General features: G+C 51.7%; 1 protein-coding gene across 1 annotated transcript; it reads right to left on the bottom strand.

Annotated features, from left to right (window-relative positions):
• Positions 1–734: 734 nt before the first annotated feature.
• LOC148390198 (janus kinase and microtubule-interacting protein 3-like) lies at positions 735–1,583 on the bottom strand. The gene is made up of 3 exons (XM_088389615.1): positions 1,360–1,583; positions 1,041–1,274; positions 735–920 (listed from the first exon to the last, which is right to left on the bottom strand). The coding sequence occupies exons 1-3, from the start codon at positions 1,447–1,449 to the stop codon at positions 735–737; spliced, it is 510 nt and encodes a 169-aa protein (XP_088245741.1). The 5' UTR covers positions 1,450–1,583.
• Between the last annotated feature and the right edge of the window lie 11,128 nt (positions 1,584–12,711).

Raw genomic sequence — 12,711 nt, 5'->3', positions numbered from 1 at the left:
AGCGTCTGCCAACGTCTGAGACCGGCTGGCAGTGTATCGGAGGTGTCGAGTGCGGTGCCGCTGGAGCTCACTCACCAGCTGGTGTTGGGGCCACAGAATGAAGGCCAAGGAGAAGAATAGAAAGAGAAACAGAAACTTCTCCTCCAATTGTTTGATTTGTCTCTTCTGAGCTTCGATGAATTCTTTCAGCTCTTTGTTCCTCTAGGACGGACAAATGGAAAGTGGCATTCAAAAGCCAGTAAGCGTGCAAGTAAGTGCCGGGCTGGCTTTGGGCCCTTACCTGTTGCGCGCTGTGCAGCAGATCCATTCTCTCTTGGAGGATGCAAGCGTCGCGCTCCCTCAACTCGCACATCAGGGCTCGCTTCCATTGGTCCACGGCGCTCCTAAGCTCTTCTCTCTGATCCGCCGTCAGCACGTCATTCACGCCAGCGTGGCTGGCTTTTTCGCCGTCCGTGGCGGGGCAGTCCCGCTGCGGTAGCGCCTCGTACAACATGGCCTCCAGCTCCAGGATCCTCTGGGCCGCAATCCTCGTCCATCAGTGGTCCGGCGGGAGATTTGAGGGCGGCTTACCTTATGAGCCTGGTCCATGGAACACTTCCTGAAGTCCAACTCTTCATCCAGGTAGCCCTTCTGCTTGCAGAACATATCCTAGCACAGCTCAAGGTCAGAATTGTTGGGGCACATTGCCGGAGTTCCCCTTGGCTGATGTCGCGTGTCTGTCTACCTTCTCACTTTCAATGTCCAACATCTTCTGTTGAAGTGCTGACTTGGTCACTTTGATGTATTCTAACCACTGAGGAAAGGCTGCTGTCACATAAGCAGAATGCGAGAGCGTGCGTGGACGTGCGCGTTACCTTCTCGGCTAGGGTGAGAAGGGTCCTGGCGTGAATCACGACCACCTGCTCCTCGTTGGTGAGATTCTGCAAGAGCCCAAAGGCACAGCGTCAACAAGCTTCTTTCAGCGCAAAGCCTTCCAAAAGTCACATTTGAGCCGCCGAGTCTCGTGGAGTGCGAACATAAGGAGTTCGACATACACTTACGGCGTTATAGCCCAGGATGTCCAGCTTCTTCATCAGATCACTGATGACGATGTCCGGGGGAAAGGCGCAAGGAGCAATGTAAGGTGTTCTGGGACCTCGGGTTAAGGTTAGGGTTGCGAGGGACGCCTTACGTACGCTCACGCCCTCGGCCTCGCAGTAGATCTGCAAAGGGCTGAGGCCGTCTGGGAAACGGACTTGCAGAAACTTCAAGACGGGGGAGCGCCACTCCCTCTCCTGAAAGGCAGAGGCATGCATCCGTCCGTCCGTCCGTCCGTCCGTCACATCTCTGGCCTCAACACGCTTGTGCGAGTCTTCCCACCTCCAGCTCCAGGATGCGGAACTCAAGCAGTTCGTTTTGGTCTCGGATATCCTGGATGTGCTCTTTCAGACGCGCTTCTTCCGCCTCCATCCGCCTGACCTGAAAAGACAGTCAGACCTCATCTGCGGGGCTTCCCGACAGGTGTGACGCCAAGCGACTCCGCCCAGCGCCTTTCTTTCCGTCACCTTTTCGGCCAACTGCTGATTGCTCTGACGCAGCAGCTGCTTCTCCTCCACCCACTTGACATTCTAGAAGAGACAAACGCGTGGACAGCTTTGGAATGTTGTGTCATTTTCATCCACAAATTCTTTGGTTGACTGGAAAATGACATTTGCTTTTCTCCGCATTTTCCCAGCCACGTTCGGGGGGGGGGGGGGGGGGGGGGTTGGTCCAGTAATGCCAGACGGATGAGTGACTGAAGAATGTAGCTATTTTGTCTGAGAAAAAGGTGTGCTCATTGATGAGCTTACCTGTCCTTGTTGCTTCAGCGCTGACTCCAGATCTGCTACTCTGCTTTGATAGTGACCCATTTCTACCATCAGCTTTTCTCTGGTCTGAAAGGAGGAGGAGGGAGGCTCCTCCTCCTCCTTTCAGACCAGAGAACACCCGAGGCTGGGTGAGAACGGGGAGGCTGCGACCCGGCCGGGGGTTGCGGGAAGGGGCGCCACCTTGATCTCCTTCTCGGCGTCGTAGTCCCCTTTCGCTGGTCTGGGCTAGCAGAGCGTAGGCTCGTTGCAGCGCTTGATATTCTTGCGTCAGCTGGCGGTAGCGAAGCTCCGCCTCTTCATGCACACACCAATGCAACACAGCACTAGTACCAGAATCAGTCAGACCGGCGACAAAGCACCCGCGACGCAAAGACGAGTCCGATTCCAGGCTGAAGAGGAATGTTTGGTGCCAATACGCTGGCAGAAATGGCGGGCTACCTCTTCGGGTTCCGTGTCGGGGGTTCTGTCGGTGTGAAAAGACAAGGACGATCCGTCCGAGTCCACCAACACGTCTTCGTCGTAGCCGTAAAATGTTTCGATGACCTGCGGGCGCGGAAGCAAACATCTCTCTGAACAAACTGAAGCGACACCTCACGATGAATCGACGAGAGGAACGATAGCGAGAAAAAGGCCATTTCATCTTGCGCAACACCAAGCAGCCGCAAACAAACAGACTCACCTTGCAGGACCTCACGCTTTGTTCCTCCTCAGAGATTCTCGACGTCGGTATCGTAGCAGCAAATCTCTCTCCTGTCGACACAAATAATCCGCCTTTGAGATTCTTTGGATGCAAAGGGAACGAACGGCTCCGGCGCAGAAACAAACGCGACTCACAATGACATTTCTGACATGAGCTCCTGTCTCCAGAGCCTGAAAAACACGTCACCGGCGATGATTGGAGGGACGCTCGTCTTTTCCAAAAGTGACAACTACAGGGTGTGTCAGGGTTTTCCAGATTATCTTTATCGTATCATTGTGTTGCTTTGACTTTGACTGCGACCTGTAATAAATAATATTATTTATCCCTTATTTATCCCTATCGCTTATCCCTTCCTACACAAAGTCGTAAAACACCCCTTGCTATGTTTTGACTAGAGGTCAAGGGCTTCCTCTATTCAATCCACTCTTACACCCACCCTGTTTCTCTTAATTAAAATGCTCGTGCAGGAGCCGAGAGTCAGACTTCATTCGTACAACGGATGGACTCTCCACCTGCAGGTGTCCAAAAGAACTTACTTGTCTCCCGTGTGGTTCTTGCAAAATAAGTTGGAGCGAGCGCAACTCTAACAGGGTGCATTTTGCCACTAGCTGCCTACGGACAATGACGTCGCGCTCGCGGCTCATGGTTGACGGGCTGAGCAGCCGGGCAAGTCCGTCGTTTTCAGCGCACAGCGAGTGGCAAAGGCGCTGACAAAACGGGAGCTTTGAGCTGCTGAAAACGGCAAAACAAGTCTAAAGCGTGTTCAAACGCGTGCGCACAATGCTCCTGCTTGAAAGGTCGGAATTTAAGGGGCCAATTTTTTGGATGGCGGCCGCCGGCCAAGCTTTGGACGGAAAAGGTTTCCTGGCGACAGCGAGCGAGCGCGGCGCTGCCGTACGTGCACCGAGTCGCCTGCCTGAAGACCTTGGACAAGTCGTCGATGATGTGCCGCTGCTCCACAACTTGAAGGAACTCCATTTCACCGTCCTGCTGGCCGCAACCGCGGTCCAGGTCATTGAGCGAACTAGGCCTTCTCTGTGGAACACAAATGCAGTGGACTCTGTTGGCACGCCGCCGTTGTCCGCGTCGACTTACCAAGCTTGCCATCTCCTCGTTCTCCTGGGTGACAAAGCGCACTTTGTTTTCAAGGCGACACAGCACCAGCGAGAGTTCTTCATTCTTCCTGCTCAGGCGTTTGTTTTTGTACAGGAGTGGCAGAAACTGGCTTTCTGTTTCTCTCAGTCGCTTTAGCTGCAAGCATGAAGTGCGGGATGTGAAAGACGCACAACACGCGGGCCAGAACGTATCCATTCCTTTTGCATCGGTTTGAACGGAATCGTGGCTTTGGCTCCCAATAAAAGACATCTACCAGGCAACCGACTCGCCGCGCCGCTCAACTAATAAGCAAGCGCAATGGGTGCCTCGCTGGATGGCGCGCATCAAACGTAGCGCAAACCTTCAAGCGTGCCGTCAATAAATTACCAGTTCATTGCGCTCTTCAGAAAGCAGGGCGTTTCGATCCTCCAGTTTCCTGATGACTGCGCTGAGCTCAGCGATTTTCAGATGAAACCGTCGCGTGTCCCGATCCTCCTGAGACTGAAAACGCCCCGCAACACACACACACAAGCACTCGTTCAAAGTTCAAAACTGTTTTTGTGCTACCTTCCTCCAGCAACGAACTAAGTCATGCGTACTGCAAGTGTGTGATGAGGTGGCTTACGCAATGAAGAGGATTGCTAGTAGCGGCGTTGACCCCACTTCCAGGGTAGTTTAGGCCCGCCCTTTGGGAATCCCTCAGGGCAGCGATCTGCTGCTCGGCAGCCTGAGTCTGCAGCTGAAGGCGGTGGACGTGGCCGGCCCCAGGGCTTCATCCAAAACACTAACCGCTCTGTCTTTCAGCTTGATCTCATCCGTCTGGATGTACAAACGGGGAGCGCTCAGGCAGGCGGGCAAACTCATTTGCCAGAATTGTGACAAAAACAAAGAGAGCAACCGGCCAATTTTTTTCTGGAATCGACTAGAACACCTTTGCTGTGACAAAAGCGAAGCGAGCAACCGGACATTTTCTTCTTGTGAAATAGAATAGAATAGAATGCCTTAGGTGTCATTGCACTGCAGGTATACAACGAAATTGGGAACATAGCCACGCACCGCGCATCTGATCAGTCCTACCAGTCGGCGGATCTCCCTCTCGCAGTCTCTCTTGGTTCGGCTCAGCTCCTCCCGATGCTGGTGATGAGCCGATCGGAGCTCGGCCGCTCGGGACTGCCAGGCCTGCTGGGCCGCTGCCAGGGCTTCTTCCGCGCTCCTGGTGGAGGCGACACCGCTCGGTCTCCCGACACCGCCGCGTCTCCTCCACCTCCGCCAGCAAAGCGCCCCCCCTCCTCACCTGAGCAGACATTGCGCCACACCGGGCCGTTGAGACCGCAACGGAGCGCCGCGACGCTTACTGGGGACAAGCTACACAATACGGTAGCGGCCGCATCGAAGCCCGACGTGGCGTGCGGATAGTCAGACACGGATAGAGCGGATCACCTTGTCCATGGAGCCGTCCCTCAGGCTGAGGACCAAGGCATTCAGTCGCTGGATCTCTCCATCTTTGATTTTGATCACTCTCATCAGCTCCATTTCATGCTGCCGCAGTAATGTCTCCCTGGTAATGGCTAACTCTTTCTGCTTCTCCTCATGGAGTTTGCTTTTGAGTTCCGTCATGGCGGCGGTGGCACGGTGGTGCTCCGCCCGCAGGTCCTGACTTCTCTCTCTCTCCAGACAGCTGACCTGACATGACTTAGACTTAGACAAACTTTATTGTCATCTTGTCTGCACATGGTGCATACAAAACGAAATTCCGTTGCATACGTCTTACAACAAAGTAGTGATATTGCAGTTGAATAGAAGTAACATATCCTATGAAAATATATATATATACATATATACTATATATATATATATATATATATTAAAAATAAGTATAAAGTGCAGCAGTGATAATTATGCAATAGTGCAAGTAGGCAAAACAGTATTCAAGAGTGTGCAGAGGAATGCTAAACCATGTATTAAACTTCTATTTAAAGGGTTTATACAAGTTCAGTAAAGTTGGTAGTGCGAGATAGTGCAAGATAGAGGTCCGTAGTGTCATAAAGTACAGTTCTGTGAATGTGTGATGCAGAGTTCAGTTTAGAGCTCAACAGTTCTAGTGTTCAACAGTCTGATGACAGCAGGGAAAAAGCTGTTGCAGAACCTGGTGGACCTGCAGCGGATGCTGCAAACCTCTTCCCAGAGGGCAGCAGGGAGAACAGTCCATGGTGGGGGTGTGATGGGTCATTGATGATGTTACGGGCACGGGACATGCAGCGCTGAGATGAAATGTCCTGAATGGACGGAAGAGGAGCCCCTATGATCCTCTCTGCTGTCCTCACCACTCTCCTCACGTTCTTCCAATCGGAGGCGGTGCAGCCTCCACACCACACAGAGAGACAGCTTGTCAGAATGCTCTCTATGGTGCTCCTGTAGAACGTCCTCATGATGGGTGGGGGCAGGTGGGCTCTCCTCATCCTCCGCAGGAAGTACAAGCGCTTCTGTGCCCTCTTGACCAGTGCCGTAGTGTTCATAGTCCAGGTGAGGTCTTCTGTGATGTGGACCCCCAGGAATTTGGTGGTGCTGACCACCTCCACAGCTGAGCTGTTGATGATCAGTGGAGCGTGGTGAGGCTGTTTTTTCCTGAAGTCGACGATGATCTCCTTCATCTTCTCCTCATTCAGGATCAGGCTGTTTTCTCTGCACCAGCCCACCAGCTGCTCCACCTCCTCTCTGTAGTCCAGGTCGTTGTTGTCTCTGATGAGCCCCACCACCGTTGTGTCGTCTGCTGACTTCACGATGTGATTGGTGGTGAACCTGAGGACGCAGTCGTGTGTCATCAGGGTGCACAGCAGGGGGCTCAGGACGCAGCCCTGAAGGGAGCCTGTGCTGAGGGTGATGACATCAGAGGTGTTCTGTCCGACCCGGACTGACTGAGGTCTGTTGGTGAGGAAGTCTAGCAGCCAGTTGCGAAGGGGGGTGTTGAAGCCCAGGTGTTCCAATTTTCCTACCAGATGCTGTGGGATGATGGTGTTAAACGCTGAGCTGAAGTCCAGGAACAGCCTCCGCACATGGGTGTTCTTCTCCTCCAGGTGAGCCAGGCTCAGGTGAAGAACGGAGGAGATGGCGTCCTGAGTGGAGCGGTTTTGCCGGTCGGCAAACTGGAACGGGTCAAATAATAGGGGGAGTCTGGAAACGATGTGACCTTTAAGCAGCCTTTCGAAGCACTTCATCATAACCGGAGTCAGTGCAACAGGCCGGTAATCATTAAATGAGGTGATTTGAGGTTTCTTCGGCACCGGAATGATGGAGGCAGTCTTAAAGCACGCCGGCACTGTGGCTTGGCCCAGCGAGGTGTTAAAAATGTCTGTGATGACCCCAGCCAGATGACTTGCACATTCCCTGAACACACGCCCAGGAATGTTGTCGGGGCCAGGGGCCTTACAGGGGTTGACTCTCCTCAGGGTCTTCAACACATCGGCGGAGTCAAGGCAGAGTACCTCCTCTTCCTGATGGGGGACAGTTTTAACTGCTGGAGTGCCGTTTAGTGCCTCGAACCTCCCAAAGAAGTTATTTAGACCATTTAGAAAGTCAGCATCAACTACACCCACCGGGGGGGGGGAGGGTGAGTTGTAGTCTGTAATCGCCCGTATGCCTTGCCACATACTCCTGATGTTTTTGACGTCGTGGAAACGATCCTGAAATTTTCGACTGCGGTCTCGCTTCGCTATCCTGATGGCACGGTTCAAGTTGGCTCTCGCTGTCCTCAGTGTCTCCTTGTCGCCAGACTTGAAGGCAGAGTTCCGCGCTCGTAGCGTTTGACGTACCTCCTCAGTCATCCAGGGTCGTTGGTTGCCCCGGGTGATGATATTCTTAGTGGTGCTGACGTCCTCGGTGCATTTGTTGATGTAGGCTGACACAGTCATGGCACACGCATGTCTAATCTACATCGGGAAAACTGGGAGGGAGGGAGGCAGGCAGGGAGGCAGGCAGGGAGGCAGGCAGGGAGGCAGGCAGTGTCTGTCTGTTGAGGTTTTCACCTTGTTCTTCTCCTGCTGAAGTTCTAACTGGACGTCCATCAGTTTGGTTCTCAGCTCGTCATTGGCGGCCTGAAGGGCGTCCGTTCGCTCCGCCTTGGCCCGCCCTGCCGGAGCTCGTTTGGACATCTCTTACTCGAGTCTCGCCCGGTCGTCAGTCAGAGATCACAACATTTGTACCTGGAGAGCACAAACGCAGCGCTGTTTTCCACTGGCTTCGAACTCAACTTCAATCGGTACCGTAACTTACAACATCATAAACATAGAACTAGCTTGACTTATTCATTGAATAAATGCATTTGGTTCTTCAAAACTGCATCACGCAACATAGCGTGACCGAGACGGCCGTTATCCACCTGCGTGAAGTTATTTGGTGAAATGAATGAGATGTTTAAGACACCATCGTTCTGTCTCTATGTAGATGAAGGGAAATAATCGATTGCTGAAGGTCCAAAGGTGTTGTGATAAACAAATAAACATATTAGTGATTAGTGACATATTTATGATAAACATATTAGGCAGGATAATCACATATGTTAACGTGACTGCCCACACTGTATTTATTTATGGTTATTTGTTAAATCGAGTACTGTTAGACATGAAATAGGAAGTGTTTAACATAAATGGAAGACGAAAGGGGTACTCACCATTGTAGCTCCTGCTGGTCAATGATACGAGCCTCTTCTTGCAGTGGAAAACATACAGCCAACAAACACCGTGGAACCTAAAGGAATGAAATTAAACATTAACATTTAGCCTCAACCAACATTCACAGATACAACGCAACGCAAACTACACAAACGTAAATCTTTTTAAACACAATGAGTTGTACTTACCGTGTACGCTCTAGACGGTCCACTTGCAAGCAGAAAATAAAGATATTTCTGTTGATAATCGTCGTGTTTGTATCCGGTGTCTCGCTCAAGGCCATTGCGCCCACAGATTTGAATTTTGGCGAGAGTTCAGCCTATTGACGTCATTTCCGCGGTGTAATACCCGCATATCTGAAACGGCAAAGTTAAGAGTAGAGTTAAATAAAGTTTTTAGTCAACGCAATAATTTACAACCGTTGACCAGTCGAAATAATCGTCGAAATTTGGCGTCTGTGGCTGGAAGCAGACGCCGAGTTCGACATTCCTCCCAAACGCCACACTCCCTCGCTTTTCAGGGCTAAAAAAAAACAGTTGTAATTACCTTGTACGCTCTAGACGGTCAAGTTGCAAGCTGAAAACAAAAATATTTGCCTTGTTAGTCATCGTGTTACTAACCGCTGTGTCTTGTTTGCCAGAACTGCCGCTTTCCTACTTCCTGTTGCAAGCCACGCCCACGGATTATAATTTTGCCGTGAGTTCCGCCTATTGACGTCATGTCCGCGTCACATGACTGCGACGTAATATTATCTAAAACTGTTTGTGCGGTATTGTGTTGTTCTGTGCGGTATTGTGTTATTCTGTGCGGCGTCGTGTTGTTCTGTGCGGCGTCGTGTTGTTCAGTGCGACGTCGTGTTGTTCAGTGCGGCATGGTGTTGTTCAGTGCGGCATGGTGTTGTTCAGTGCGGCATGGTGTTGTTCAGTGCGGCATGGTGTTGTTCAGTGCGGCATAATGTTGTTCAGTGCGCCATAATGTTGTTCAGTGCGGCATGGTGTTGTTCAGTGCGGCATGGTGTTGTTCAGTGCGGCATAATGTTGTTCAGTGCGCCATAATGTTGTTCAGTGCGGCATGGTGTTGTTCAGTGCGGGATGGTGTTGTTCAGTGCAGGATGGTGTTGTTCAGTGCGGCATGGTGTTGTTCAATGCGGCATGGTGTTGTTCAGTGCGGGATGGTGTTGTTCAGTGCGGCATGGTGTTGTTCAGTGCGGCATAATGTTGTTCAGTGCGGCATGGTGTTGTTCAGTGCGGCATGGTGTTGTTCAGTGCGGCATGGTGTTGTTCAGTGCGGCATGGTGTTGTTCAGTGCGGAATGGTGTTGTTCAGTGCGGCATGGTGTTGTTCAGTCCGGGATGGTGTTGTTCAATGCGGGATCGTGTTGTTCAGTGCGGGGTGGTGTTGTTCAGTGCGGGATGGTGTTGTTCAGTGCGGCATGGTGTTGTTCAATGCGGCATGGTGTTGTTCAGTGCGGGATGGTGTTGTTCATTGCGGCATAGTGTTGTTCAGTGCGGCATGGTGTTGTTCAGTGCGGCATGGTGTTGTTCAGTGCGGCATGGTGTTGTTCACTGCGGCATAATGTTGTTCAGTGCGGCATGGTGTTGTTCAGTGTGGAAAGGTGTTGTTCAGTGCAGGATGGTGTTGTTCAGTGCGGCATGGTGTTGTTCAATGCAGGATCGTGTTGTTCAGTGCAGCATAATGTTGTTCAGTGCAGCATGGTGTTGTTCAGTGCGGCATGGTGTTGTTCAATGCGGCATGGTGTTGTTCACTGCGGGATGGTGTTGTTCAATGCGGGATCGTGTTGTTCAGTGCGGCATAATGTTGTTCAGTGCAGCATGGTGTTGTTCAGTGCGGCATGGTGTTGTTCAGTGCGACATAATGTTGTTTAGTGCGGCATAATGTTGTTCAGTGCGGCATAATGTTGTTCAGTGCGGCATGGTGTTGTTCAGTGCGGCATGGTGTTGTTCAGTGCGGCATGGTGTTGTTCAGTGCAGGATGGTGTTGTTCAGTGCGGCATGGTGTTGTTCAATGCGGCATGGTGTTGTTCAGTGCGGGATGGTGTTGTTCAGTGCAGGATGGTGTTGTTCAGTGCGGCATGGTGTTGTTCAGTGCGGAATGGTGTTGTTCAGTGCGGCATGGTGTTGTTCAGTGCGGCATGGTGTTGTTCAGTGCAGGATGGTGTTGTTCGATGCGGGATCGTGTTGTTCAGTGCGGCATGGTGTTGTTCAGTGCGGCATGGTGTTGTTCAGTGCGGCATAATGTTGTTCAGTGCGGCATGGTGTTGTTCAGTGCGGCATGGTGTTGTTCAGTGCGGCATGGTGTTGTTCAGTGCGGCATGGTGTTGTTCAGTGCGGCATAATGTTGTCCAGTTTGCCATAATGTTGTTCAGTGCGGCATGGTGTTGTTTAGTGCGGGATGGTGTTGTTCAGTGCAGGATGGTGTTGTTCAGTGCGGCATGGTGTTGTTCAATGCGGCATGGTGTTGTTCAGTGCGGGATGGTGTTGTTCTGTGCGGCATGGTGTTGTTCAGTGCGGCATAATGTTGTTCAGTGCGGCATGGTGTTGTTCAGTGCGGCATGGTGTTGTTCAGTGCGGCATGGTGTTGTTCAGTGCGGCATGGTGTTGTTCAGTGCGGAATGGTGTTGTTCAGTGCGGCATGGTGTTGTTCAGTGCGGGATGGTGTTGTTCAATGCGGGATCATGTTGTTCAGTGCGGGGTGGTGTTGTTCAGTGCAGGATGGTGTTGTTCAGTGCAGGATGGTGTTGTTCAGTGCGGCATGGTGTTGTTCAATGCAGGATCGTGTTGTTCAGTGCAGCATAATGTTGTTCAGTGCAGCATGGTGTTGTTCAGTGCGGCATGGTGTTGTTCAATGCGGCATGGTGTTGTTCAGTGCGGGATGGTGTTGTTCAGTGCGGCATGGTGTTTTTCAGTGCGGCATAATGTTGTTCAGTGCGGCATGGTGTTGTTCAGTGCGGCATGGTGTTGTTCAGTGCAGGATGGTGTTGTTCAGTGCGGCATGGTGTTGTTCAATGCAGGATCGTGTTGTTCAGTGCAGCATAATGTTGTTCAGTGCAGCATGGTGTTGTTCAGTGCGGCATGGTGTTGTTCAATGCGGCATGGTGTTGTTCACTGCGGGATGGTGTTGTTCAATGCGGGATCGTGTTGTTCAGTGCGGCATAATGTTGTTCAGTGCAGCATGGTGTTGTTCAGTGCGGCATGGTGTTGTTCAGTGCGACATAATGTTGTTTAGTGCGGCATAATGTTGTTCAGTGCGGCATAATGTTGTTCAGTGCGGCATGGTGTTGTTCAGTGCGGCATGGTGTTGTTCAGTGCGGCATGGTGTTGTTCAGTGCAAGATGGTGTTGTTCAGTGCGGCATGGTGTTGTTTAATGCGGCATGGTGTTGTTCAGTGCGGGATGGTGTTGTTCAGTGCAGGATGGTGTTGTTCAGTGCGGCATGGTGTTGTTCAGTGCGGAATGGTGTTGTTCAGTGCGGCATGGTGTTGTTCAGTGCGGCATGGTGTTGTTCAGTGCAGGATGGTGTTGTTCAATGCGGGATCGTGTTGTTCAGTGCGGCATGGTGTTGTTCAGTGCAGCATGGTGTTGTTCAGTGCGGCATAATGTTGTTCAGTGCGGCATGGTGTTGTTCAGTGCGGCATGGTGTTGTTCAGTGCGGCATGGTGTTGTTCAGTGCGGCATGGTGTTGTTCAGTGCGGCATAATGTTGTCCAGTGCGCCATAATGTTGTTCAGTGCGGCATGGTGTTGTTTAGTGCGGGATGGTGTTGTTCAGTGCAGGATGGTGTTGTTCAGTGCGGCATGGTGTTGTTCAATGCGGCATGGTGTTGTTCAGTGCGGGATGGTGTTGTTCAGTGCGGCATGGTGTTGTTCAGTGCGGCATAATGTTGTTCAGTGCGGCATGGTGTTGTTCAGTGCGGCATGGTGTTGTTCAGTGCGGCATGGTGTTGTTCAGTGCGGCATGGTGTTGTTCAGTGCGGAATGGTGTTGTTCAGTGCGGCATGGTGTTGTTCAGTGCGGGATGGTGTTGTTCAATGCGGGATCGTGTTGTTCAGTGCGGGGTGGTGTTGTTAAGTGCAGGATGGTGTTGTTCAGTGCAGGATGGTGTTGTTCAGTGCGGCATGGTGTTGTTCAATGCGGCATGGTGTTGTTCAGTGCAGGATGGTGTTGTTCAGTGCAGGATGGTGTTTTTCAGTGCGGCATAATGTTGTTCAGTGCGGCATGGTGTTGTTCAGTGCGGCATGGTGTTGTTCAGTGCAGGATGGTTTTGTTCAGTGCGGCATGGTGTTGTTCAGTGCGGCATGGTGTTGTTCAGTGCAGCGTAATGTTGTTCAGTGCGGCATGGTGTTCAGTGCGGAATGGTGTTGTTCAGTGCGGCATGGTGTTGTTCAG

The sequence above is a fragment of the Syngnathus floridae genome, chromosome 11, assembly GCF_059516105.1.
Source record: "Syngnathus floridae isolate MCC-2025c chromosome 11, RoL_Sflo_1.0, whole genome shotgun sequence".
Classification (NCBI taxonomy): Eukaryota; Metazoa; Chordata; class Actinopteri; order Syngnathiformes; family Syngnathidae; genus Syngnathus; species Syngnathus floridae.
The sequence above is the reverse complement of the archived record's forward strand: the minus strand, read 5'-3'. Positions and strand labels throughout refer to the sequence as shown.

Excerpts from the sequence above, each read along its gene's own strand:
- LOC148390198 (XM_088389615.1), bottom strand. The coding sequence starts at position 1,449 with ATGGAGGCGGAAGAAGCGCGTCTGAAAGAGCACATCCAGGATATCCGA. Across the intron at positions 1,275-1,359 it reads TCCGCATCCTGGAGCTGGAG|GAGAGGGAGTGGCGCTCCCC; the intron begins GTGGGAAGACTC and ends TCTGCCTTTCAG. Across the intron at positions 921-1,040 it reads ACATCCTGGGCTATAACGCC|AATCTCACCAACGAGGAGCA; the intron begins GTAAGTGTATGT and ends GGGCTCTTGCAG.